Genomic DNA, 27,973 nt, shown 5'->3' with positions numbered 1-27,973 from the left:
CACAGTCCCGCCCCCTACTCCCCTTCCTTGCCCCGGACTGGGCGGCCTCCAAGGCCCGGACCCCCTGAGCAGGCGGACCTTGGAGAGGAGGCCGGGAGCGGGAGCTGTCCCGAGCTGTCCGAGGCTGGGAGCCCTCCTCGCCCTCCGGCAGCTCCCCCTCTGCCCGTCCTCTGGATCCCGGCCCAGGCGGAGCCGGTGGCGTTGCCAGAGGCAGAGGCAGAGGCAGAGGCAGCGGCGAAGGTCCACGGGGACCGCCGCGGAGCTGACCCTTGGCCCCCGGCCCTCCCGGCCATCTCCGCTTTTCCTCCCGTCACCTGACCCCGGAGGGGGCTATCTGGCGGAGAGGCAGCATTAGGGACACCCGGGGGCGGACATCGTCCGTCTGGTCGGGCCGCAGCCACTCGGACGCCGGGGTCCCCGAGAGCCAGCAGGCGCCTTCTGATGGAAGACTTAGCCCGGGCCGAGCCCCGGCTCCGCCGCTGAGATGGGGAACAAGCAGACGATCTTCACTGACGAGCAGCTGGACAATTACCAGGTGAGGAGCCCGGCTGGGAGCAGGGGGCCGGGCGGGCCGGGCCGGGGGGAGTGGGATGGTGCGCCCTTCTGCCTCCTTCTGCTACCTGCCACCTGCTCCTCCAGCCCCAGCCCATCCTAACTTAAGGAAACCACGCTCCGCTGCCCAGGAGGCGGGCTCAGCGGGGAGCCGCCCTTTATCTCCTGCCATCTTTCTGGGCTCTTGGGATGCTCGGGGCAGGGACAGAGAGGTGGGGGACTGTGGTCTGAACTCCCAGTCTTCTCCACCCCTCTCGGGAGCGGAAAGGGAAGATTTCGCAAAGACCAGCTTTTGAGTATCCACTCCCACTCCCACTTGCCAGCTTTGTAACTAAGTATCTCCCGAAGACTCAGTTTCCTCTTCTGTGAAAGGAGCATGATATTCAAACTGTTCACCTTAGAAGACTATTGTTAGGAAAGTGGTTTTGTAAAGGATGGTGAGCTCTGGTAAAGGATGTCTGTTACACATTCTGTTTCCCGAGTCTGTCTCTCCTTTTATACAATGGGACCTCTGACTCTCACTTCCACAATCCAGGTGCCCTAGAGTCAGAGCCCTTCTAGGGCTCTGGAGTAGGAGAAAATATTAGAGCTTGGGCCGGGCTGCTCAGCACTTTATCCAGTGTGTCACCCAGCTGCCTTAGAAGTCAAGTGGTTTTATATTCTGACCTAAGAAATGGGATATATATGTATATATATATACACATATATATATTAGAAAATAATAGCAACATATTTCCCCCTGCTTTTTCTAAATCTGTCTATGCTCTTATATTTTTTGGTTTTCAAAATATGGTGTTTGCTTCTCCTTTTTTACAGATGTGGCTTTTCTATTCATTTTCTTTTCTTCTTTCCTTTTCCGTCCTTCCTTCTCTTCCTTCCTTCTCTTCTTTCTTCCTTCCTTCTGTTCTTTTTCCCTTCCTCCTTTCCTTCTTTCCTTTCTTCTTTTTTCCTTCCTTTCTTCTCTTCTTTCCCTCCTTCATTCCTCCCTTAGTTTCTCCCTACCTCTTTCCCTCCTTTTCTCCCTCCCTTTCTCCCTCCCTTTCTTTTTTCCTTTCTTCCTCCTTTTCTCCCTCCCTCCCTTCCTTTCTTCTTTCCTTCTTTCCTCCCTTGCCTCCTCCCTCCTTCCCTCCTTCTCTACTTCCTTCCTTCCTTCCCTCCTTCCTTTCTCCTCCTCCCTCTTCCTTAGAAATCATTTAGTACAACCCATCTCCACTCCCAATTGACATATGAAGAAACTGAAGCACAAGAAGATTGTGACCATTCAAAGTTACACAGCGTGGGGGAAGGGGGCGTTAATGGGGCTGGATCTAATAAGATGAAATTCAGTAGTGATAAATGTAAAGTCTTATGTGTGAGTATAAAAAGTCAGCTCCTCTAGCCTAAGCTAGAGGAGGCATGGATAGACAAGGATCATTCTGAAAACAATCTGAGGGTTTTAGTGGTCTGCAAACTCACTCTAAGTTAGCAGTTTGCTATGGCAGTCAAATAAACTACTGTTAACTACTGTTAGGCATTAGGGAGAACATAACTTCCAGGAATAGGAAGGTGATAATCCTACTGTATTCTGCCTTTGTCTGATCTCACCTGGAGCATTGTGTCCAGTTATGGGCATCGTGGTTTAAGAAAGGTATTGATCAACTGGAGAGTGTCCAGAGAAGGGCATTCAGGGTAGCGAAAGGCATTGAGTTCATGACATCTGAGGATGAGCTGAAGGAAGTAGGTTTGGGAGACGTGGTAGCCCTCTTCAAGTATTTGTTAGACTTTCATGTTGATCCAAGGGTAGACAGTGGAGGAAGCTGCACAGTTGAGTAACAGAAAAATCATCTTGAGAATTAGAGTTGTCCCATAAGGGAATGACTCACCTAGAAAGATGGAGATTTCCTTCCTCCTGGGGATTTCAAGCAAAGGTAGTTGGGTATATTATAGTGGGGATCCCTTTACATATGAGAGGGTTGAACCAGATGGCTTCCAACCCTCAAATTCTGTGATTCCCTTCCCTAATCCTAAAGCCTTCCCACTTGTGCTACCATAAAGACTTTTCATTTTTGTTTTATTTTATTAGCTCACAGTTTATTAATTTGCTCCAATCCTTGCTCATATAGATTATTTCCAGTTATTTTCATTACCATGCACAAACTGCCCTAAATATTTTATTTTGACAGAGCAGGTTTCTTTTTCATTTCACAATATTCTTAGGAAATGGTCCTACCACAAAATCTGATTTGGGACTTAGACTTTCACTTTGGGAGTAGGGGTGAGGGATGATGGAGAGAGAGCACTTGGAAATCTGCCTCCTTTGGCTCAGAAGGAGAGGAGTCTGAAACTCAGCTGGATGACCCAAGGCCCTCAGGTTGCTAGATGTCAAGTAGATTTTGAAGAAATAAAGTGGACTTGGGATCTTGGCCCTGGGAACTTGAAGTGCCAACACAGTGTTCTGGTTACTGGGTCTCTATCTTATACCCAGTTTCATTTACAAAGCTTGGAGAAAGTCACTGGTGTCAAGTTTAAAGTCTGCTCTGGAGCCCAGTCTGGTCTTGGCTCTGGCACTGAAAGGAAGAATAATATGTGAAGTTATAGCCCAGAGACTTCCTTTCTTCAGCTGTCATCCTTGAAACTTCATCCTTGGAATAGTACCTTTTAATGCTTGGTCATTTCCCAAGGAGAGGGTGGGTATCAACACACCCTCCTACTGCCCAAGATGGGTGCCCTTGGAGGACAATGTGTTTTCTTTCATTATTTTTTTCAATGTGATGTTTTATCTCCTGTAGCTTGGAGGTATCCCAGAACAATGCGGGGTTTCCTATAAATAGTTCCTGGTAATTTCATGCCCCAAAGATGAACTAATCAGAATGTCTACAGGATTATAGGATTTAGATCCAGAACAGATGGCAAAGGTCATTTAGTTCAATGCTTCTCCTTTTTTACAGATGAGGAAACTGAGGTCTAGGGAGCTTTAAGTAATTTGCTAAAAGTCACATGAGGAGAAAATGGCAGAGTCTAAAGACTCTGGGTCTAGTCTTCTTTCTACTCTATTCCACTGATGCTCCAAGCAAGAAGATCATGTCTTGGGAATGGGAGTGAGGATAGGAGTCACAGTTAGGGCAGAGGCAGGATTCAAATTCATATCCTCTGTCTCCAAAGGCGAAGAATGCTCTTTCCCCTCTGCCACGCTACCTCTTATAGATTATAGTTTCCCAAAAGTACCTCGTGGTATGGGGCCTGCTGTAATTTATAGTGGTAGAAGCCGTCTCTGAATTTCAAAAGTTAGGAAGAAGAAAGAGTAATGTTTAGACTGAGCATTGGCCATCCTGAGCAGGGAGCTATTGCTTAAAACTTTCCAGGGTAGTTTCTAATCTCCCTTAGGAAGGTTACACCTTTTTGTAATTTTCTTTCCTTTCCTTTTTCCTTCTCTTCCTTTACCATACTTTCCCTTTATTTTGCTTCCCTTCCTTTTTCTTCTTCCTGTTCCTTTACTTTCTTCCTTTTCTTCCCTTCCCCTTCCCCTTTCTCCTTCTCTCTTACTTCCCTTCTTTTTTTCTTTTCTTGCTCTTTTCAAATAATAAAAAATTTTTTTTTCTCTCTCTCCTCTGTCCACTCCTTGAAGTTTTCTATTGCTCTAACCTATGTGCTTCCTTGCCTTGGTTCTGGGGCTCCTATATGAAACTATAGTTTAATATAGTTCTCCTCACTGAAATTTGAACACATTGCTTTTAAATTCTCTTCTCACTCAAAGTGAGGAAAGAGAAAGTCATAAATTTCCCATTGTTCCAACATTCTTGCAATATAAACTTCTTATTTTTTTTTAAGTAAGGCCATGTAGTATAATGGGCAGAGACAGGACACAGAGCAAAAAGACCTGGATTCCAGCTCTTCCTCTGACTTGCAAATTCATTCAATCCTTTAGTGCTCCATACAACTCTCCAAGACTAGAAGTCACAGCAAAGGTGCCGATTTGTATTGGTAGAATGAATTTTCTCATCAGGAAATTCCCTATCAGTAGAACTCACAGGTCAGTCTCTACTCTTATCCCATATTTTGATGATGACCTGTGAGGAAAGTAGAATACATGGAATTTTCTCTATTTTACAAAGAAGGAAACTAAGGCCTAAAGAAAGGAAGGATTCTGCATAAGGCCATGTAACTAGTAAATGTTGAGGGTGAGATTTGAATCCAGATCTCTTAAGTCCAGCACTCCTTCCTCAGTCCCATGATGCCTCTGTTTTCCAAGAGACAACTGATGTTCTTGTCTTTTTTTCAAACCCTTTTTGATTCTTCCTCAACTCCATCTTTTGGATGGATGAACACTCAATGAACTCAGCTCTCTTTAAATCATTTCCCTTCTCATTCTCCCTTCTCTTCCCACCCCCAATATTATGGGACCCTAGATTTATAGACTGAAGGACCTCAGAGTTCATCCAGTCTAACTCCTTTACTATACAGATGAGGAAACTGAGGCAAGGTACTTGCCCAACGTCATAGAGCTAGGCTGTGATAGGATTAGAATTCAGCTCCTCTGACTCCAGACCCTCTTGTACCATGTCATCTCTTCTTATTCCTCCTGACAAACCTCATACATGACCTTAACATGCAGCAACAATGCAATAATTTTCCACTCATGATAATGGAAGGTTTCTTTTGTAATAAACTGCTATAATTCTCCCCACTTTATTGTTGAGGATGTTGGGATTTTCTTCAAAGTGCAACAGCTGGGGGCAGAGCTGGAACTTGAGCCTACATATTTTTGCCCTGACCTGTTTTCACCATACCACCTAACCTCCTGGTGAGGGTGATTTCTAAGTCATTGGGGGTCTTGGTCTTTTAGGGTTCTTCTTTCTTCTGAATCAAAACAGGACTGGGCTTTTGTTGGCCTATTAGAACACAAAATGATTAATTTCCTAAAGCATCTCATCTGCACACACACACACACATTCACACACACACACACACACATACACACACAAACCCTTGTTTCCCTTCTGTTTAAATTAATTATTAATTTTAATTATTAATTTATTATTTAATTATTATTTATTATAATTAAATTAATAAAAAGTACTCCAGCTTACCAGAGCAGTGACAACAACTCCATCACAGAGGCTGGGTCCTTTTTGAGAATGGACCTGGGGGGGAGCTGCTCAGGGTTCCAAACAGAAGCATCTCTCAGTGCCGTGCATGTCAAATTGCCCAGTCTCCTCTGGCAGGAGAAAAGGAAGCTGGAGCCAGGGCAGTGGGTATTCTCTGAAGCAATTTCATCAGAATCCGAATAGCTCCAAAGTACATTCAAAATTCATTCATTCATTCTGCACTTAGAAAATGCTGGCCACAGGTCAAGGGCTGTGCTAGGTGCTGAGGATCTAGAAATATCCCCTCCCAATATAAAGCTCCTGCTTCAGGAAGTTTACAGATAAACAACATGCACACAGGGCAAATCGGAAAGGAACAAGCATTGATTAAGCAGATTAAAATCTGTGGTTTGCAAATATTATCTCATTTGCTCACACAGATAAGCCAATGTGAAATATATGGTATATAGAAGAAAAGAAAGTAATTTAGGAAGTTACGTTAGCAATTAGAGGAATAAGGAGAGGCAGGGCTCAGATAAAGCTTTGTTTACTTTTTTATAAGTCAGGAAGGAGAAAGAATGAGATGTAGTAGAAGCTCTGGGCTTCTAGTCCCAGTTCTACCACTAACTATCTACTTGAGTGATCTCGCTTAAATTATTTCCCTTCCCTCTGGGTCATAGTTTTCTGTCAAATGGGAAGAACATTTGCCTTGCCTCTCTCACGGGGATACCGGGAGCATCAGATGAGACAAGGGCGGGCCAGAGTTTAGAATCAATCTCAAGATGGATTCTCCCATTGTACAGCCAAAGACAACTAGGCTCAGAGAGATTACTTTCCCAAAGTTATTCAGGGAGTGAATGATGGGTGGGACCAAATGTAGTATTTCCCAGTTCTGAATTCTGTGATTTCCTAAATGGCTAAACTGGGATTTGAACTTTTGTCCTTTGACACTGAATCCGGTGTGCTTTCCATTAAAATAAGCTGCCTTGTTTGAAAATTGAGATATTCCATGATTATTTTCTCCAAGAATCATCCCTTCTGATAGCACTGAGGACAAGGGGTGGGGGAGTGGAAACTAGCACTTCCATACAGACTTATGGCCTGCCAGCTGGATCTGTTCTCTCCATCCATCTCCTGTCCTTTAAGGTATTTCCCTTAGAATCTAGGTTCTTTGTTTATAAGGTCAATGAATGTTCTTTCCTCTGTACCACCTCCTAAAAATGACTGGTTCCCAAAAGCACCTGTTGGTGTGTATGTCATGCTATGGTTTATAGAAATGGAGCCCCCATCCTGATCTCCAAACCAGAGCTCGGAGCTTTGAACCCTCCCTCTGTCCCTTTCCCAGCCCTCCCCTCCCCACTCTGGCTGCTGAAGCAATTTCTTGTACCCAGGTGTTTATTTTCCCTGTTTTGTGTCAGATCTCGAGGGTTAGGGGAAAAACCTGCACTGGGGGCCAAATCTGTCACCTTAGCCCAGCTGTGTCACCTCAGGGCAGTGACTTCCCAGCTTTGGGACTTAGTTTCCTGCTCTGTCAAATGAGAATAATAATAATGTCTATCCAGAGAAGTCTTCAAGAAGCTGTACTTAGTTCTTTAGGGCAGTGCTGTCAAATGTAAATGGAAACCATCTGTCAAACTAAGTGTATGTAATGATCCGTGTAGCCCACATATTGATTTAGGAAACCACATTTACATGGCCACATTAAAACCATATAGGAACTTCATTTTAATCTGATTGGGATGATGCTTGGGAAGGTATTTAACATGTATTTGATACCTTTGCGTTAGAGGCTCATGTGGGGACTCCCTCTGCCCATAGAGACTAAATCCTTGTCCCAGGCAATTTGGTATAAAGGAAATCATTTGATTTGGAGTCCATGTCCCTGAGCTCTGCCCCTTACAGTGTGATAGGGGTTCAGTTTCTTTATCTATAAAATAAAAGGATGAGACTATAATATATATGTATATGTATTATATTGCAATCTTACATTTACATTATAATATTATGTAATATAGAATCAGTAAGGCCCTTTCTAGCTCCAAATGATATGACATTTTCTCAGTAGATAGTCTTTGTGAGTTGCCTTAGCCATAAATAATCTGTCCTCTAGTATATATTTCTGGACAAGAGTATTTCCCATTTAGCCATGCTGGCCTCCAGATAAAAGGCACCTGGTCCTACATTTGGCCCACACATAAAGCTACTCCTTGTTTTTAAGGACTCCCTCAAACTTAACTTCCTTGTTGGTATGACCTTTTCCAGCCCAGGGTCACTGTGATGAAGTCAGAGGACCCAGACCCAAATGAGACTTATGATCTGTGTGACCCTGGGCATGTCACGCAACCCTTTTTGCTGTAGGCTTCCTCATCAATAAAAACAAAGAGTCAGTTTGGCCAGATCTCTGGTTTTCAAAGTGTGATCCTGGCATCCCTGGGTGTCCCCAAGACCCTTTCAGGGGTCAAAACTATTTTTACAATAATACTAAGATATTTGATTTTGTAATATGATAAATATCAATAAACATAGCCCCATAAACAAAAGCTCTTTGCCGGAGAGGTGAGGGAGCCTTCAATAATTTTTAAGAGTATAAAGAAGTTCTGACACCAAAAGTTTGAAAACAGCTGGACTAGATGACTTGAGAAGTTCCTTTCAATCCCACATATATGATGCTATGATCTTATTGTAATGAGAAGACTTTAGTTAGTAGTGATTTTAAGTGATGATTAAAAAATGAAATGGAAAATGTGTTTTTAAAAGTAATAGCAAGTTTCATTTTTTTTGAGAACGTTTTCTGCTATTGTCTAACTTGGTCTTTATTCATTAAAATGGCATCTATTAAGAAGTCAGAGTGAATAGTGACTCTATGCAGTGTTTTGTGGAGTGCTGGTAGAAATACAAACTTTCTATGAGACACGGTTATTACCCTCATGTAGCTTATAGTCTAGTGGGACAATAAGATCTAAAAAGAGATGTGCATAAAAATACAATATGTTTTAGAACATACATGAGATATACATCCAAGAAGTATAAAACAGAAATGCTACAAGAGGTCCGAGGGAAGAGATCCTTATAGACTGTGGGCAGTCACTACTTGTAACAAGTAATCAAAGGCAGGATTTAAAGGCAGGTTCTCTCACTTCAGAGCCAATGTTCTTCAGATGCACTAGGATGCTGTTTCTTGTCCTTAGTATCCCTTGTGTTGCCAAATGATGGCAGCAGTCTTTAAGCATTTATTAAGTGCCTAGTATGTGCTAAACTCTGAGGGAACTTCCCATGTGGGAGCCTTGCTGCAGTAGAGTGAACAAAGAGTTAACCACCTAACTTGGACTTCTTGAGACAATATGAGCTAAAGGTACCATCTGGCCACAGACCCAGTAATCAGACTCTTGCTACACTATCTGCCGGTAGGCTCCATACAGGGGAGACCAGGGAACTGGGATATATGAGCCCTGAGCTAATGAAACCCAAGAGGGTGAGCAGGGAACTCTTCCATCCCTCTAGGATTACCAAGTGTCCTTAAAAAATTTCCCTGGGGAAAGAGAGGGAGTTCTAGAAGACCTCAAACCATGAATTAGGACATCTTGACTATTTAATTAACTTTGTTATTATCCTTGCAGTTGTGTAACAGTAATTTGCTCGGCAGCCATTCCTTGTTCTTATTGTCTTCCTTTGGGAGGCATAGCTGAGAGGGATCTGGGAATCATGGGGAGGTGAGGACATAAGTTTAGAGATGGAAGAGACCCTCAGAGGCCATTGAATCTAACCATCTTATTTTACAGATGGGGAAACTGAGTCACATCAGAGTAAAGTGACTTTTGCAAGATCACACAGATAGTAAGGGTCAGAAGGAAGATTTGAATGCAGGTCCTCTGTCTTCAGTCTCAACTCTTCTCATCCCTAGTGGAGTGACCATGGACAGGCTAGGTTTTTTCTCTGGTCCTCAGGTCCAGATTTAATTATCATACATTTAGAATCACCACATTCCCAGTTCTCAAAGTTTTGGTCTATGGGGTGAAAGAGAAAAACTCAACTTTTACCTGTTGGTAAATTGAATACTATGGGTAGACTCAATATGGCATTTTGCTATCAAAAGAAAAGCAATTCTCCCATTCCCCCTAGCTTTATCTGAATGTGTGTGGCCATGGTTCAGACCACTGCCCTACCCCGGAAAAGGATGCTAAAGAGAGCTCTTAACTTCGGTCAGGAAGACCCGAGTTCAAATTTAATTTCACACATGGATTAGCTATGTGACTGTGGACAAGTCATTTGGTCCATGTCCACCTCAGTTCCCATATTTGTAAAGATGGAGATAATAATGGCTTCCAACACTCAGGGTTGTTTCAAAGATTAAATGGAAGTAAGATGTATAAAGTGCTTCTCAAAACTTAAAAATGTCATATGAATACTACCTACTATTTTTATTTCAGAGATCTTCAAGTAATTAAGTAAATGACTCACTCAGATTTCTCCCCCTTTAACAGGACTGTTCCTTCTTCAATCGGAATGACATCCTCAAGTAAGCAGATTGTTCTTTTGTCTGTTCTCTTTCGGGGGGTCATGTGGTATCCGATCATTGGCAGGACACATACAAAGCCCAGGGACCTCAGCTATCCTTTCTTTCCAAGATGGGAAAAGAGAGAGGATGTTCTTGGACCTAGAGCCAGAAAACATACAAGACTCAAACTGCCTCCCTGCCCTTCATCTGGGGCTGCCTCATCATGTTAGTAACAAGAACTGCAATTCTAGTTCAAAATTGCAAAGGATTTACAACATCCAGGTGTGGTAGGTTAGTATAAATGTTGCCCTCTCTGTTTGATAAATGATTAAATGGGTCCTAAACAAAATCGAAGGGATTTCCTTAGGTAGCTGGTGGGATGGGAACTGAGGGCTCAGCTTCCGGTTTACAGCTCTCTCTCTCTAGTTAGCTGTGTGGCTTTGGGTTCATGACTTTCCTCTCTAGTCTCAGTTTCCTCACCTGTAAAATGAGGGGATTGACCTAGATGATAGATGCACCTATATTGGTGCAGAGAATTTCTACCTCTGAAGGTCTATTGTTCTATAAAACCCAGTAGATTTGGTCATGGGAGAGGCTCAAATTGATGCCAAAAGCTCAAAGGAGGGAGAAGTCAGAGACAGAGATTAAATCTGTAAGTAGTTTGTGCAAATGCTTTTTCAGGGGCCAGAAGGCTTTCTTTGTATCCCTAAAATCAATTCTATAAGTAGGCACTTATTATATCTCTGTGATGATGTAGCAACAAATTAAACTCAAAGCTTTAAGATTCATAAAACACCTTACACATATTGTCTCATTTGATTTACAAAAACTCTCTTAGGTTGTTGTTAGCATTATTCCCATTTTACAGATGAGGAAATTGAGGTTCACAGAAGTGACTTATTCTGGGTCACACAACTGGTAAGTGTAGAACAAGGGATTTCATTTCAGGTCCTCCCAACCCCTTTCCCATCCTTTCCCACTAGACCACCCTGTCCCTAAGCCAGCTCTGTGGCTGAAATGTTGGCTGAGTGTTCCAGAGCCCACCGGCTGATCTTGCTGTACTTCTTGCATTTCTGGGCCCCTCAGTGTGAGTCCTTCCATCCATCACTGCCAATCATAGCTCCTCTGTGACTCGGTACTCTAGAACTTTTTATTGATACCTTTCAAACTGTTTTAGTATCCCTTACTGATTTCAGCCTTTAACAAAGAAAAAAAAATGATTCAGCAAAACATCTACTGCAGAGACTGTGAGTGTCCTCAATGGAGCCCCCTCCTCTCTACCTGTTGCCTTGCCTGGAGCACTCTGGCCTCAGGCTTACCTAAAGACTCAGCTCAAACCTCAGGGCTCACCTCCCGTTTGCACTTTGTGCATCCTCCATTGCTCATGTCTTCCCCCAGGGCTCACCTCCCATGTGCACTTGCTGCATCCTCCATTGCTCGTGTCTTCCCTCTATGACCTTGTTTCAGATTATTGACTTGTGTTGGGGAAACTGCATGTGTGGTTCAGTGGAAAAGACCCTGGCTTGAGAGGTCCATTCCTGCCAATGATGCCCTCTGAGTCTCCAAACTCCCGATTCATGGTCTTACAACCAGCAGGGGGGGGAGGGAATTTCCACACCGGGAACTCATATGAAATCACCAACTAGGACCCTCTTGCTTCCCTCCCCCTCAAAGCCTGGGGACATCAGGATAACAACATAATGTGGAATTTCGCAGACTCTCATGGTTACCTATAGTCCAGTCCCCTTATTTTATACAACAATAAATTGATAAGCAGAGAGGAGGAGGGATTTCTCCGTAGGAAGTAAGTAGAGGCCCCAGAATTCACAGCAACCTCAGAACTTTTTGGTATCCTTCCCGACTTCTTGTGGGCTAGAGGTGAGTTGTGCTTGTCACTCCCAGCTTCTCCCCCTTTTGACTGAAGTGGATTTCCAAGTCTGCTGCAAGGGTAAAGATTGCATCCATCACAAGAGGCCTGTCAGAATTGGGAAATGACAGGAAATTTCACCTCGTTTTTGGCTCCACTGGGTCTCTTTCTGCCAGCAGGGATATCCGATTGCACTAAAAGCCAGAAACAGCTGTAGAATCTCTGGGTTTTGCTTTCTCTCCGATGAGGGGACAAGGGCCGCCTGCGACCTGGCTCAGGACAGCTTTCTAGTTGCCAGACCTCTTTGCAGTCCAAGAAAGGCCGGCTTGTCTCCGGCTTGTCTTCGTCCCTCCCTGTTGTGGGTCTTCCCCAAGGAGGTTCTCCAGAAGACTCCTGAGTTCTGCTCTCCCTTGCAGACTCTGCTCCTTCCACAAGTTTCTCTGATCTCTTCCTCTCCAGGAAGGGATGACTTAGGACAGCAAAGGGAGGATCAGAGATCCTAGAATGAATAGCTAGAAAGAACTCAAAGGTCAGCAAGTCATCTCACAGAAAGCCCCAGAGAGGCTATTAGACTTGCCCCAAATCATATGTAGTTAATAAGGGGGATGCTCAGGCTGACTGACTCTTCAATCTTGTCTACGATCAACTGAGACCTGTTGAAGACCTTAGCTTAAAAAAGTCCAATCTCCCAGTGCATCCAGGGCCATCTCCAGGCCTCCTGATCTGTGTCTGGCTCTGGAGGGGAAATTGAGACTGGGTGACCTTACATAGCCTTCCCTCCCTTAAATCCATGTCTCTCACATGTCAGGATATCACCTCTCTGATGTCATGGTCTTCTTTGAGAAGGAAGGGCGAACAACAACAAAGGACAGCTAAGAAGGAGGATGTCTAGGGCACTTGGGCCTTCATGCCCTTTCCGCAGACTTTCTCTACAAGGCCCTCACACCTGTCCCTCTGTCTCTTCTCTTCCCCCCTTTCAGATTTTTTTCTTGTGTTGTCATCTCCCATCAGAATGTAAGTTTCCTGAGGGCAGGGCCCACCTTTCTGCCTTAGCCCAGGTCCTGGCAGAAAATAGGTGCTACTTCAGTGCTCGATGACACAATAGCACAAATCTTTCAACTTCAAAGCCCAACGCTCTTCCAGAACTAATGCATGGTGGTGGTACCCCTCACCAATCTCAGGACACACTGGTTCTCAGGCTAGTTTATGGATGAGGAACGGGAAGTCCAGACGTATGACTTGCCTAAGGTCACCCAACTGGTAACTAGGATTTGAATCCAGGGCCTTTGACTCCATTTCCAGGAGCTTCCTGCCCCTCTGCCATGTACAGAAAACAGTTGACTAACTTTAAGGCTCTATGGGAGGATTAGTAGTAGTGGTAGTGGGGGTACAATGTCCTCTGCAGGCAGAAAACAAAAAATGTCTCAAATTGAATCAACATGAATGACTATTTCTGGACAAACTGGCCCTTATCAACATATTCCTGCCCATCTCCAGGAAGGGGAAGGATGTTTTGGGGTTTTTTTCCTTGAAGACTGTGGTCTGAGTTGTCTGGAAGGAATCCCTTCTTATTCAGGTAGGCATTGGCCTAGATGGGCTCTAAGATGCTATGGTGCTTTCTATATAAGAGGGTCTCTCTTCCCTTAGCCCACCCATCTTGAGAGGTCATGGAGCATAGATTCAGAGCTCGGAGAGAAATTTCAAGTCATTTAGCCTAATGGTGTCAAACATAAATGGAAATGGGAGAAGAGGTGGAACTAAATCATGATCCTTATGGTTATATATTAACTAAGGAAAACACATTTTAACATCAATAATAACAGCTAGCATTTATATAACACCTACTATGTGCCAGTCACTGTGCTAACTGCTTTATAATTATTAATCTCATTTGATCCTCTCAGCAATTCTAGGAGGTAAGTGTAACTATTACCCTCATTTTATAGATGAGGATACTGAGGCAGAGTGACTTGCTAGAGTCACACAGATAGTATCTGAGGCCAGATTTGAATTCAGATCTTCCTGATTTTAGGCCTGGCACTCTATCCATGTTTTGTTGTATTTTTAGTTTATTAAATATTTCCCAATTACATTTTAATCTGGTTCAGGTGCTCTCGGGAGCGTTGCAATATTTGACATCTCTGATTTAGTCCATCCCCATTCATTTTACAGATAAAAAAACTTGGGCTCAGGTGACTTGTTCAAAATCACACCAAAAGTGGCTGAACTTGGGTTTGAACCTGGAACTGTGAAGTCAGCTCTAATAATCTTCCTATTATCCCACCAGCTTTTTTTTTTTCTGTGCTACTGACCTCTAGTGGGGAGGAATGGTATATTAGGTCAACACCTTTGGCAACATGATCCTTTTTTTTTTCTAAGAAGGAACTATCCAAAAATAGATCTAGAGTTTCCTTGTGTCAATCTGGGCAAGTCCTGTTCACATCAGTTTCCCCAATTGTAAATTGAGATGGAGAAGGAAACAGCAATCAGCTTCAATATCTTTGCCAAGAAAATCCTAAAATGAGATCATGAAGAGTTGGACATGAAACAACAATAACAACAGGTCATACACATCACCTACATTTTTCTTTGAAATTCTTGGCTGTTGAGAATTTCCCTCTTAACGCTTTTCCCCGAAGGCAACTGGGAAAAATCCTTAATTATATTTCAAGGGCTCACATTAAGTGGCCAAGGTTATTTGTGAAGTGAGTTGGGGATCTGTGTGATGGGGAAAGGACGTATCATTGGGTGCCATCACTTGTCCTTGAGACTGCCTTCCATGGTTAAGCAAGATTTATAACTCGGAACATTCTTTTCTGACCCTGAATAGAGTACTTGCATAGAGACTTCTGTTCCTGTCTGACCTCAGACACTTATAAGCTATGTGACTCTGGACAGACCAATTAACTTGTTTGCCTCCGTTTCCTCATCCATAAAATGGGAGAAATAATAACACCTGCCTTCCAGGATGGCTGTGATGATCAAATGAGATAAATGCAAAGCACAGTGCTTGGAACATAGTAATCACTACATAAAGATTAGCTGTTACTGTTACTGTTTTTATTGTTAGATACTGTGTAATTAGATAGTAGAGTGTGGGAGAACCCTCACTGGTTAGAACTTAGAACTAGTTATCAGTCAGGTGATTCTGCTCTCTGTAGCTCAGTCCAATAGAATGTTCTCCTCTTGAAGACAGGGACTGGTAAATTTTTGTCCCCGGGGATACAATGATAGAATAGGAGCTTAATATGTGTTGTTTCTGTAACTGTTGAGGAGAGAACACTTTTAGTCAGTGGAAAAGGGATTGTATTTCAATGTTGCTACTTTAAAAATCAATCCTTGTTAAATCTGAATAAGGCAGCATGGTGTAGCAGCCATAGGGATGGCAGAAGTCACAAAGATCCAGATTTGGATCCTGCCTTTGGCACAGCAGCTGTATGACCCTGAGTAAGTGACTTACTCTTTCAGTGCACCAGGCAAGCTGTAAGGCTACACGTACCAAAGAAGGCACCAGCCTGTACTTGTAGTTTTTTAAACTGATGAAACCTTAGGGCTAAATAAAAAAGGAAGCATTTCAACATATTTAACATATATTGGATTATTTGCAAGATAGGGGAGGGTGGGGGGAAGAAGGGGAAATTTTGCAACAAAAGGTTATGCAAAGGTTAATGTTGGAAAAATTACCCATGCATATGTTTTGTAGATAAAAAGCGTTGATTTAAAAATTAAAAATAATAAAAAAAGAAATCAACAAAAATCTGTTTAATGTGGGCTTGGAGGATTGGAAATTTGAAATTGGTAGAATTAGAGGAAATAGTTCTGTTTGATTCACCAAGCATTGCTTGCTCTGTGCCAAGAACTGTGCCAAATTCTGAGGCTACAAAAACCAAAAGGGAAGCAGTTCCTGCCCACAAGATGCCTACATTCTCTCCGGGTGAGGGGAAGGACCCAACAAATGCATGTGGACATAAATGCAATATACAAGGGAATTTTAAAAGACAGTGCTAATAGCTTGGAATTTCAGGAAAGGCCTGGTGTTCCTTGGTCTGACCACAAGTGGAGTCTTGGGGTTCCTTCTGATGACTACAGCCTGGAGTTCAAATGAGGATGACCAGGATACTGAGAAAACATGCCTGTTTTTCCCTATGAAGACTAATTGAGTGAACTGAGATATGCTATCTCTGGGAATGAAGAAAAGGCTGGTGTTTTGAATATAACTGGGGAAAATATTAAATAAATAAAATTAAAAGAAAATAAAAAAGAAAAGCTTGGGGTCAGGGTGACAGTGGGAAAATGACATGATTATGATCTTCAGTCCTTTTAAAGCTTAATTTAAGGAAATTCTGTTCAGCTCCCAAAGGAAAGATGGCTAATAGTGTACATGTCACAGTGGCAGATTGCAGCTTATTAAAAGAAAACCTGTCCAAGAATTTCGAACTGCCCACCAGCCTCAGGAGACAGTGAGTGAATTACCTGTTCCTGGATTTTATATGCAGAAGGCAGGATAGGGACTTGGGTGAGGGCATTTCTGGTTAGGTTGGAATAAAGTATATCTTACATTTCACTAGAAATGCTTTGGACCCAGAAGACTTGACTTCAAATGATGCAGTGGGTAGGACTTGGATTCAAATCCTAGCCTTGTCACTGCTTCAGAAACATTTACATCTATACCTCAGTTTTCTCACCTGTAAAATGAAGGGGTTCAACCAGGTGGTTTTTGAGTTCTCTTCTTGCTCAAAGGCCATGACCTAACTTAGTGACCATGTTACCTTAAGCACACCCTTTCTCTTTCTCCATTATTTCATCTATAAAATAGGAAGATTGGACTTGATCACAGGTTTTGAAGCTGAGGGATCCATGACTTTTTGTTAAACATTTGAAAAATTATTTCATTATAATTGCCTTCCTTTATAATCCCATGCCTTTTACTTTATAAATTTAAGAACATCATTATGAAAAGGGGTCATTGGCTCCGTGAAAAAAAAAAAAGCTTGTGATAATATCTTAAGAGCCTCCTACCTCTAAAAGCATTTGTGTGGTCCCTTCTAACTCTGGGCTTCTGTGGTTAATTCTAAGCCTCATTTGGGAATTAATGCCAGACTTTCCTAACCCCAAATCAATTCAAATGCAGTAAAGCTGATGACAGAGGGACAAGATGAGCCAGGCAGCCTCTTCAGTAGACAGTGAGCTATTGGCAATAACCAACCAGTGGGATCAGTCAGCCTCCTCATTCCATTTTTTTTTTTCTTGCCTCACTGATTTTAGATTGGGTTATTGGAGCAGAATCATTTCTCGGGTGGGAGGAATTGGGGTTAGGGATGGGAATAGATGCCTTCTCCTGCTTTAGGACAGAGACTCAGGGAGACTGTGAGCAGAGGGGAAAAAAGGAAGAGAAAACTATCCTAATATAGTCATCTCAAAAAGTTCCAATGGATTGGAACATGTTGTTGGTCCTTCATTTTCAGAGAGGATTAATGACATCATGAGGGGGATGTCTTGATTTATGCATGAAATGGATTTAAATGAGGAGAGTTGAGCAAAGTTATGAGCTTCATTTTCTCTCCTTCAGAGCCAGTGGAGAGCAGTAGCAAGATGGAAGTAAAGATGGGTGGGGAATGCTGTCTTAGATTTGATGAAGGGACAGGGATGTGCTAGTAAATATTTATCAACCAGCTCTCTGAAAAGGCAGAATAGGTTTTTAGGTTTGAACTGCATCATTAATGTTTTCTGCATCATTATCTTAAGTCTGAATAATCAATAAAACACTAAGTAGAACCCTGATTTGTATCACTTGTCAATTTCCAAGGTATAAATGCTCACATATGTTGCTCACACTGAAAATATAACAATTGGCTCAGTTCAGCTGCCTCTAACACATCTCTATGAAGAAGTTTCCTCTTTGGTATTCCCTATACTGATGAGACCATAGGCCAAGAAGACCAGAGATTTAAAGCTAGAAGAGACCTTAGGAAGTCTAACTACTTCATTTTATATTTGAGAAAACTGAGGTCCATGGAGTTGGATGACTTGCCCAAGTTATATAACTAGTAGAAATCTGAAGCAGAATTTGTATCCAGGACGTCTTGGCTCAAAATCCAGTGCTCTAGTCACTATACCTCAGCCTAGGTCACAAGTTCTATCTATATAAATTGTTACTGTAATGAAATAAATGCATTCTACTTCTGGTTATGTATTATGAGTATATTTCTTTAGGGACGTAAATAAGCACTTATTAAGTACTTACTATGTTCCAGGTTTTATCTTATCATAGGTTTTATCTTATTTGAGCCTCACAATAATCCTTATTCCCATTTTACAATTGAGGAAACTGAGGCAGACCAAGGTTAAATGACTAGTCCAAGATTACACTAGTAAATCTCACACATATTCAACTAGTGTCTGAGACTGGATCTGAACTTGGGTTTTACAGATTCCAAGGAATCCTGAGGAATAAATAGGCAGTTAGGTGGGTGCAGTGATTCCATGCTCTTTCTGCACCACCTAACTGCCTATTTATTTCTTCAAAACTGCCTTGTTGCTCTCTAAGAGATGATGAAGGAGCTAAAAATGTTTTGTTTAGTAAGAGGAAGATTTGGGGTAGCTGTGATCAATGGATTGTTGTGGAAGAGGGAGTAAACTGTATGGCCCCCTAGGATAGATCTTGGGCCAACAAGTGGCTAGGAGCCACTGCAGTCACAGAAACTCTAAGGGATGTCAGTGATCATCGAGTGCAATCCATACCTGGGGAAAAATAAAAAAAAGAATTCCCTTGAATTAAAAGGAGACATATTCTGGCTCAATTGAAGGAAGGATATCTAACAATTAGAGTTGTCCAGCAAGGTTTTGATTAAGGAGTAAGCTCCCTACTGGATGCATTTAAACAGAATCTGGAGAAGATGGGAACATATGGGAGAAACCGGCCAATGGCCCCACAGCTGGAAAGGGTGGGTTGACCCTTAGCAGCCTCCTCTCAGTCCCTAGTACTGTCCTCTTATAATCCTTGCCCCTGAGAGCGGTTTGGCTTCCTGGCTGGTGGGTACAGGCTGCTCTGCCCTTGGTTGCCCCGGGCTGCTGCCTCAGCACATACCGAGGAAGTGGTTCAGGCTTCAGCTGCACGTTCTCCCGGACTGAGGTGCTGAAGCAGAAACTCCCTCCCTCTCTCTGGCTCTCTTCCCCCCCTTCTGTCTTTTTCGGTCTCTTCCTCCTTCCCTCCCTCTCTGTTTGTCTCTGTTTATGCCTCTGTCTCTCTCTGTTTCTCTGTCTTCCTCCTTCCCTGTTCCTTTCCTCATTCTTCTCTATCTCCAGGGTGCTGAGTCTTTGTACTTAACACATTGGGACTAAAAACCCAAGTCCGCCCCCCCCTCTCCCTCCAGCAGTGCTGGACCCATTGACTGGTGCTGAGCAAACACTTGTGAAATGATTGAATGAGGGGATGAAGGAGCCAAAGGCTGTGTGTGACGAAGGTTCTGGGTTCAATGGACAGACACAGGATTTTATGATTTAGAACAGAAAGAGCTCTTAGAGATCCATCCCTGGTCCAGACTCCTCATTTATAGATGCATAGACCCTGGTACGCTCCTCTCCTCTCCTCTCCTCTCCTCTCCCTCTCCTCTCCTCTCCTCTCCTCTCCTCTCCTCTCCTCTCCTCTCCTCTTCTCTCTCTGTCTCTCTCTCTGTATTTCTCTCTTCTCTGTTTCTCTCTGTTTTTGTCTCTCTGATTCAGTTTCTCTCTGTCTCTGTCTTTTTCTCTGTGTGTGTCTCTGTCTCTGTCTCTTTCTTTACTCTATCTCCAGGATACTGAACCCTTGTACTTAACAACTGGGACTCTCTCTCTGTCTCCCTCCTGCTTCTTTCTTGGGCTGCATAGAACAGCCCTATGATGCTGGCTCTTTGTGATGCTCGGGGAATCCTCCCTGTGTCTCTCTGCATCTGTTCTCCTGCATTACTTACGAGGTTGCTTCCTGCCTTGTCTTCATGAATACTGAATCTTTTCCCTTTTGATGTCAGAACTTCCAAGTGCTTCAAGAGTTTGTCTTCTTCTCTCCCCATAATTCAATTCCTTATAACTCGAATGTTGGTGTTCCCTGTACTCTGAGGATCTTGCTTCCATGAAGGCTGGGTCTTCAGCTTTCACTACAGCTTAGAAGCATCAGAAGGACCCCTCTTTTCTTTCCATGGATTGGATAAAAAAGAAATGCCCTCAGAAGTAGAACTCCCTGTTTCCAGCAAGCCAGGCCTGTCCCTGGAGGGTAGGACTATAGGGCAAAGAAGGTTCAGCGCTTTGATCATTCCTTCCTTTCATAAGCATCTCCAATATGTCAGACCATTGTAGCTCCTTAACTCATAAGAAATAGTCAACAGGTCAGAGAACTCATTTCTCTCTAAACACAAACCCTATTTTTCCCTACGAGACTCTCTCCAGGGACAACTCTCTTAACTTCTCTCTGGTCTCAGTTTCTTCCTTTGTAAAATAGGGGGATTGGACTAAATGATCTCCATGGTCTCTTCCTACTCCAACTACTCCCTTTCCAATCCATTTTTGGTCATCTTTGAAAAAAAGGAGACCAAATTGGACAAAAGATATATGGTGAATAGAGATCTAGACTTCGAGTCTAGAAGAGCCGAGTTCAAATCTCACCACTGACCCTTTCTGGCCATATGATTTTGGCTTACTCATTTCCAAAATGAGAGGATTGGCGTGAATGGAATCTGAAATCATTTCTAACTCTGTATCTATGACTTAACCTCTAAGACAAGGGCTCTTTACTTTTTGGGGGTCACAGACCCCCTTAACAATGAAGCCTTTGGACCTCTTTTCAGAGTCAGGTCCTTTGAAGGAAATACTAAATTCCAATTAGATTACTGAAAATGAAGATGTAATTTCCTCCTCCTCCAAGTGCATGGACCCTCTGAAATCTATCCCCAGGGGTCTGAGGATCCAAGGTTCAGAACCTCCTCTCTAAGGCAACTCTTGGACTATCTATGAAATAACAGGAATGGTTTTGGAATGGGAGAGCATGAGTTTAAATCCCACTTCTGATGTTCATATCTGGGTGATCTTGGGCAAGTAGCTCTTGTTTCCTCATCTATAAAATGAAGAGATTGGACCAGATGGTCCTGAAGCCCTTCCCAGCTCCTTAGTCAATGACTTTGGGTACCATGTTTGCTTTAGGGATCTCTCTGAATACTCAGCCCTTAACTGTGTGATGGTCCCATCTTCTGGTTGCTTTGTAGGTTGCATGCCCGGTACTACGAGCTAGCGCCCAACATCGTGCCCATGGACTACCGAAAGAACCCTATTGTCACCGTGCCCATGTCGGTCATCATACAAATGCCGGAGTTCAAGGTATTCTTAAAGGGCTTCTTCAGGAGAGGGGTGTAAAGAAAACCTTGGGGCTCTCCCTGGACTAGCCCACCGGAAGGGCTGGGGGCCTGTGGTACTGTCTCATTGATTTGTCTCATTCATCCACATGAAGTCCACATTCTAATCAACTTGGATGACTGGCCATTCCTTGGGCACAGTATTCCATTTCCTAATTCCGTGCACTTAAATAAGCCCCTTGAGAGTCCCTGGGGGGGGCATTCCTTCATTTCTGCCTCTCAGGATCCTGGTCTTCCTTCAAGACTCAGCTTAGGTGCCATGAAGCTTCCATGAAGATCACCTCTCCTCCCGGTAGTGAGCTCTCCTCCCTCAGGATTCATTCCATGATACTTATAAACACATTGCATATTACCAACAATATAAGTTTGTTGTCTTTATATGTCAGGTACCCCAGCACGGTGCTTTGTGCACAGTAAGTGTTTAATAAATATTTTGGCGAATTGAATTGAAGGGCCTTTCCCCACCCTCCCACCACTCTTTGTTTTTTTTTTTTTTTCCTTTATTATCTTGCAGTGGAGATGATATAGATTGATGTAGTTATATTAAGGAATGGAATTGTTAGGAAAATCTTCCTAATGTGAACTGAAAACTGCATCAGTGAGGTAGAAGGTGCCGAAGGACCTTGAGGCAGGATGGATACTCAATCCCGACTGAGCTGAACCAGGCAACCAAGCTACCAGCCCCATGTGTCTTCCCAGTCCCACTCCCAGACTCCACCAGCTAGCTGTGGTCGTGGCTCTGCCACTAAGTACATATGGGACTCCAGAAAAGTCATTTAAATCCTCTGAGATTGTGTCCTCCTGAGGAAAGTTTCCTTCGTCATGATCCTGATAAAAAGAGACCTGCTCTTTGTCTTGCAAATTAACTTGCATGTGTGTCAACCAGATAACCCAAATAAGCACAATACAAAGTTCTACTAATGAGGATATTCCTTTTTTTTTTTTTTAATTTAGTCCATAGGAAAGAAAGAGTTCCTTTGATGCTTCTGATTCCTAGTAAAAGCAGAAGACCCCAGACTCCACCATAATAATGGCTGCCATTGGTTACACAGGGACGTGCAAATGTCTCTGTTGAGAGAAAAGAGCCAGGAATCATCATAGACAGATGAATGTAGCAACCAGAAACTCAAATAAGCATAGTACAAAGTAGAAAGGGAGAGATGTTATGGAAAGCAGTGAATAAAGAACTGGGGAAAGAGGTGGTCCAGATCCCAGAGCAGAGGGAGAAGCTGAGGCCAGGAGAGGTCATATCAACTATCTGAGGTCATATAGTTGATGGTCAAGCCAAAAATAAAATCTCAGCTCTTCTGCCTTTCAGTTTAGGGCTTTTTGTGCTAGAAAGGCAGGTTTCATAATAAAAAAAGAACTTCCTAATAACCAGACCCATATATAATCTATATGTATATATATATATAATCTTTATGTATGTATAGATGTATTATATATAATCTATATGTGTGTATAGGTATATAGATGGATATATAATCTATATGTATATATATTAAATATGAGCAAAGTAAAATTGCAGTAGCTCAAAGGAAGTATGAGATGTGCAAATTTAGAGATGGCATTTGGTCCTCCTTGAGCATAACCAACCATCTATGTTATATATGCATGTATGTATGGATATAGATATAAATCTATAGATCTGTATGCATATATCATAACTATCTGTATTGCATAAGTATTTTATATACATATGTTTATATGGTTTTTAAAAAAATATATTTACATACTTTTTTAAAAATCAGACTCATGATTTCATTGAGCTAAGAGGTTCCTGGTTAGGAGCTCCTTCTTCCCAAGCGGATTTCTATCTGCTCAGGTTTAAGGTTAAGTGCCTGTACAGGGTCACACAGCCAATAAATGCTATTTGAATCCACATCTTTTTGATTCTGAGACTAACTCTGCCCACTACATTATCCTGCCTTTTTTCTATCTATATATACATATACATGTGTACCAAGGATCAAGGGACAGAAAAAGAAGGGTGGACCTACACAAACATGGTAAGTAAAAGAAAAATATTTTCAGAGTCAGACAGAGAGAGAGACAGAGACAGAGACAGAGACAGAGGAGAGGAGGAAAGAGGACAGAGACAGAGAAGTGGAGAGAAAGACAGAGATATACAAAGAGAGAGAAAGGCAGAGAGAGAAAGAGAGACAGGGAGAGAGAACAGAGACAGACAAAGATAGAGATGGTAAATTTGTGAATTTGTGTGATCCTACTCACACTCTCTAATTTTCCATAGGAGAATCCTTTCAAGGAGAGAATTGTGGCATCTTTCTCTGAAGATGGTGAGGGGAATCTCACCTTCAATGACTTTGTGGATATGTTTTCAGTCCTCTGTGAGTCGGCGCCCAGGGAACTCAAAGCAAGCTATGCCTTTAAGATCTATGGTGAGTAGTGCCCAGCTGGCATCAAAGGAAGCCCAAGACCTGGGCTGGTGAGAGAGCAGGTGCTCACTTAGGACCTTGTCTTAGGCAGGGGTCCTTAAACTAAGGCCACGGGCCAGATGTGGCAGCTGAGGACATTTATCCCCCTTACCCAGGGCTATGAAGTTTCTTTATTTAAAGGCCCACAAAACAAAGTTTTTGTTTTTACTATAGTCTGGCCCTCCAACAGTCTGAGGGACAGTGAACTGGCCCCCTATTTAAAACATTTGAGGACCCTTGTCTTAGAGTTTCCCATTCTAAGCCTTCTGGGCTTGGAAGGAGATACCCAAAGGCTACCCAGTGAGGCAGGATGGATACTCAGCTGCAACTAAGCTGAATTAGGCAACTGAGCCACCAGTCCCATGTGTCCCTCTCCCAGAATCCACCAGCTAACTATGGTCATGGCTGCCACTGGTTCCACCAGGGCAGGCAAGTGCCTCCGTCGAGGGGGAAGGACCAGGAACCATTCTAGGCAGAACAGTATTTGGAAAGTTTGAGGGCTCGCTTTCCCAGATTCACGACCTTCTCTCCTTCCCCTTGTGGAAGATTCAGTTTAACAAACTGCTATGAGGTACCTCATATGAATGAGAGACAGCATGAGATCATGAACAGAGGGTTGGTCTTAGAATAGGAGACAGGAAGACCCAGCTTCAAATTCTGCTTCAGGGTATTTGACCCTGAGCAAGTCAATCCCGTTTGCCTCAGTCTTCTCATCTGTGAAATGAAATGGCAAATCACTCTAATATCTTTGCCAAGAAAACCTCAGATAGGGTCATGAAGAAGCAGACATAAGCAACAACAACAAACATTGTATAGCCAAGTAGTAACAATGATGAAAGCTAACATTTACACAGTATTTACTGTGAGCCAGGCACTGTACAATTAATATATCCTTTGATCCTCAAAACAAACTCACAAAATAGATGCTATTATATTCCCATTTTATAGATAGGGAAACTGAGGGAAACAGGTTAAGTGACTTGCTCAGGGTCACATCTTAAAGCCACCTTAGCTATAATAAAAGGGAAAGTGGATAAAGACAAAACAAGAAGGCCAAGATAAATCTGATGAAGGGAAACTGGCTTTCAACCATGGAAGTCAGGAAAGGCTTGAAGGTGAAAATGGGAAAGGAAAATTAATTACCAACAGCTGAACATGAGAATGTAATCTATAAGATGAAGGCCTCTCCTCTGATCTCTCACTTCTGATATTCCATGTTCTCAAGTCCCTCTCAGTTCTGATATTCCATGTTCTCAGATCCCTCCCACAGCTGATAGGGAATATCATCTTATAGATGAGGAAACAAGACTTAATGACTTGCCCATGCTTGCCCAGCTAGCAAAAAAGAGTCCAGACTAGAGGCTAGGTCTCCTGCCTCTAAATTTAGACTTTAGAGCTCAGTGTAGCTTTCTGCCATGGATTGTCCAGTTGATTGGGTTTCTTGATTCACAGACTATCAGAATTGGGAGGGGCCAACTGCCATCTCTGTGCTAACCAACATCTTATTCACATGATTACAGAAAAATAAACTGAGGCCCGGAGAGGCAAAATTATTTATGCAAGTTTCCATTCAGCAAGTGAGCCAGAAGTAGAGTATTTACAGGTCTTTTGGAATGTAGACCGGTGTTTTTTCAAACATCCCAGGGTGGATTTTCTTAATTAATGGGACCTGTTTCTAGTGTTTCTTTGGGACCCAGTGAGCTATAGTATCACAGTCCCTAGAGATTATACTAAGGCAAGAAGCTGAGGATCAGAATCTCGGAATCATAATGAAAGACCTCAGAGACTTCCATTTTGATGATGATGATGATGATGATGATGATGATGATAGTAGTAATGAGAGTTCCTCTTTGTCCTTCCCTGAGAAGATTTCAATAATGACAACTTCATCTGCAAGAAAGACTTGGAGATGACCTTGGCCCGGCTGACTAAGTCAGAACTGGAGGAGGAAGAGGTGGTTCTGGTGTGCGATAAGGTCATTGAGGAGGCGGATCTGGATGGAGATGGGAAACTCAGCTATGCAGACTTTGAAGACATGATTGCTAAGTCCCCTGACTTTTTGAGGTAACAGCCTTTGGGATTCAAACTCACGTCTCTCCTGACTCTGAATCCAGTATTTTTTTTTCCATGATGCTCCACCTCCTCCTTAACCTCAATCTTGCTGCTCAAATTGACTAACCTTAGAACTGGACTGCCCTTTCCCTTAGGAAACTGGTTTCAAGTCCAGCATCCAGTGTCCACTGAGCCACTCAGAGCTTGTGTTCAAGCAAATAATCTTTTTTTTTTTTTTTAAACTAAAAACGTATTCTAGTGCCCCCAGGTGGATGCAGTTCCTTAGAAGTTAAAAGCCATCAGGAAGGGGTTTCCCTGGAATCTCAGGAGCTTCCTGAAAAAGTATTCATGCTTTCATATTTGTGCCCAAAGGGCTCACAGTTTAGGACCAGATCAATCCACCTACAGTATAGTCCAGAGTAAAATGCCTTCAGGAGCCTTAGCAATGGACCGTAAGCAGGATGGGCCCCAGCGGGCAACAGGGTGAAAAATCAATTCTAGAAGAGGCCTGCCCCCATCTCCCACCTTCTTGTTCTAGACAAGTTCTCCTGTGGGAGCTTAGAAGTCTATAGCTGGTGGTTTCCCTTCTGACAGGCATTGTGATGACTTTCTCTAATATCTCTGAACTGGCTGCTGAAGAGATCTGGATTCTCATCCTAATAATCATATTTAACACTTTATAAAGCTCTTTACATGAGTTAGCTCATTTGATCCCTTTAGCAATCCTGTGAGATCAGTGTGACTGTTATCCCTGTTTCACAGAGGTGGAAGTAGAGACACAGAGGATTTAATTAAGTAGACTTTAAACAGAGGACCAAAAGCAATTCTATTAGTAATGGTAATTACTCAAATCCAGGGCTTCCGACTCCCCAATCTTCCTATCATACTTTTGCTATTACTAACACTGTGTGACCTCTGTGAAATGTGGGAGTCAAAACTAAAAGATGACTAAAGACCCTCCTAGTTTGCCCATTCTATGATTCTATAGTTAAGCTAATGTTTTCTTACCTTCTGACCCCTCCTCTGGTCCAATTCTTTCTCTCTGACAACTCTCTGTTTCTCCACAGCACTTTCCACATTCGGATCTGAAGCTACCCAGAAGACCACTAGAGATGACATCAGCTCAGCCCTGGCGCCTCTATGAGGTCCCCAACACTCTCTCTTTGAGTAAAGGGTTTCTCCAGGTTCCCGTTATCAATGGAAGATGTGCTTTCCTGTGATTTTATACCTGTGAAAATTTATTATGGCCCTATCAGCAAAAACAAACAAACAAAAACAATACCCAAAACTTAATACCAGAAAAGTAACCATAACCAACTCACCTCCTGGGAGACTCCCAAAGATCTCATGCTCTGACAGCTTTTCTCCCCATATGGAATACTCTCAGTCAATAGGATGCTGGGACTAGTAATGATCTCTAGCCAGTTTTTGTGACTTCGGCTGTCCATCTCCTGTCTGGGAGGTATGGGGGAAACGGGGTCACAAGCAGGGGCCCATATTTGATTCCTGGCCTAAAGTTTGCTCCATTGGCTCCACAGTGGAGATCAGTCTGGGTCTAAATCTCTCCTGCCTTGGGAAATGAGGCTTCAGACATGATAGCAGCTATAACTTTTCCTTCTCAAACCTCTTTAAAAAAACAAGAAGAAAGGTAAAAATTATCCTTTAAAAAAAGGGAAATTCACTTAATTGAAGGATCGTGAGATTTCTGAAAAGCATGAGAGTGAGCACAAAAAGAAAAGAGAGGGATGAAGTTTTGAATCAGCTATGCAATATCTCTCATCAAATGCCTGTATTCAGTTCTGCCTTTCTCCCTGTTCCACCAGACACTGTGTTACCCGCTGTCCGGGCCTGGCCTGGGACCCACTGCCGCTTGCCTCTGGCAGTCAAAGGAAGGGCTCTGTCACTCTCACTGCATCCCTCTTTTCCTCATTAAATATTCTGATGGATTTTGACCATAGCTAAAGAGTATGTAAACCTTGGCTCCATTATTCATTCACTCAGACAATCATCAAGTGCCGACTAAATTCCTACATTGGACTAGGTACTGGGTGGGGATAAAAGGATAAAATAGGAGTTTACATTCTATTGGGGAAGACAGCCTGTGTGTATATAAAAAATAAATATCAAAA

At 42.8% G+C, this 27,973-nt stretch overlaps 1 protein-coding gene across 2 annotated transcripts; it reads left to right on the top strand.

Moving 5' to 3' along the window:
• Nucleotides 1-7: 7 nt before the first annotated feature.
• Nucleotides 8-27,973, top strand: CIB2 (calcium and integrin binding family member 2). 2 transcript variants are annotated; one of them, XM_031956766.1, is made up of 6 exons: nucleotides 8-535; nucleotides 10,097-10,131; nucleotides 21,211-21,322; nucleotides 23,609-23,756; nucleotides 25,661-25,856; nucleotides 26,912-27,971. In XM_031956766.1, the coding sequence occupies exons 1-6, from the start codon at nucleotides 485-487 to the stop codon at nucleotides 26,931-26,933; spliced, it is 564 nt and encodes a 187-aa protein (XP_031812626.1). In that variant the 5' UTR covers nucleotides 8-484; the 3' UTR covers nucleotides 26,934-27,971. The 2 variants fall into 2 exon arrangements, with proteins under 2 accessions (XP_031812626.1, XP_031812627.1); XM_031956767.1 differs by lacking the exon at nucleotides 10,097-10,131 and having other exon boundaries at nucleotides 270-535; nucleotides 26,912-27,973.

This window comes from Sarcophilus harrisii, chromosome 2, assembly GCF_902635505.1.
Source record: "Sarcophilus harrisii chromosome 2, mSarHar1.11, whole genome shotgun sequence".
Classification (NCBI taxonomy): domain Eukaryota; kingdom Metazoa; phylum Chordata; class Mammalia; order Dasyuromorphia; family Dasyuridae; genus Sarcophilus; species Sarcophilus harrisii.
The sequence above is the reverse complement of the archived record's forward strand: the minus strand, read 5'-3'. Positions and strand labels throughout refer to the sequence as shown.

Coding starts and splice junctions, on each gene's coding strand:
- CIB2 (XM_031956766.1), top strand. CDS start 485: ATGGGGAACAAGCAGACGATCTTCACTGACGAGCAGCTGGACAATTAC. Junction 21,323..23,608: donor TACAAATGCCGGAGTTCAAG/GTATTCTTAAAG, acceptor AATTTTCCATAG/GAGAATCCTTTCAAGGAGAG. Junction 25,857..26,911: donor AAGTCCCCTGACTTTTTGAG/GTAACAGCCTTT, acceptor GTTTCTCCACAG/CACTTTCCACATTCGGATCT.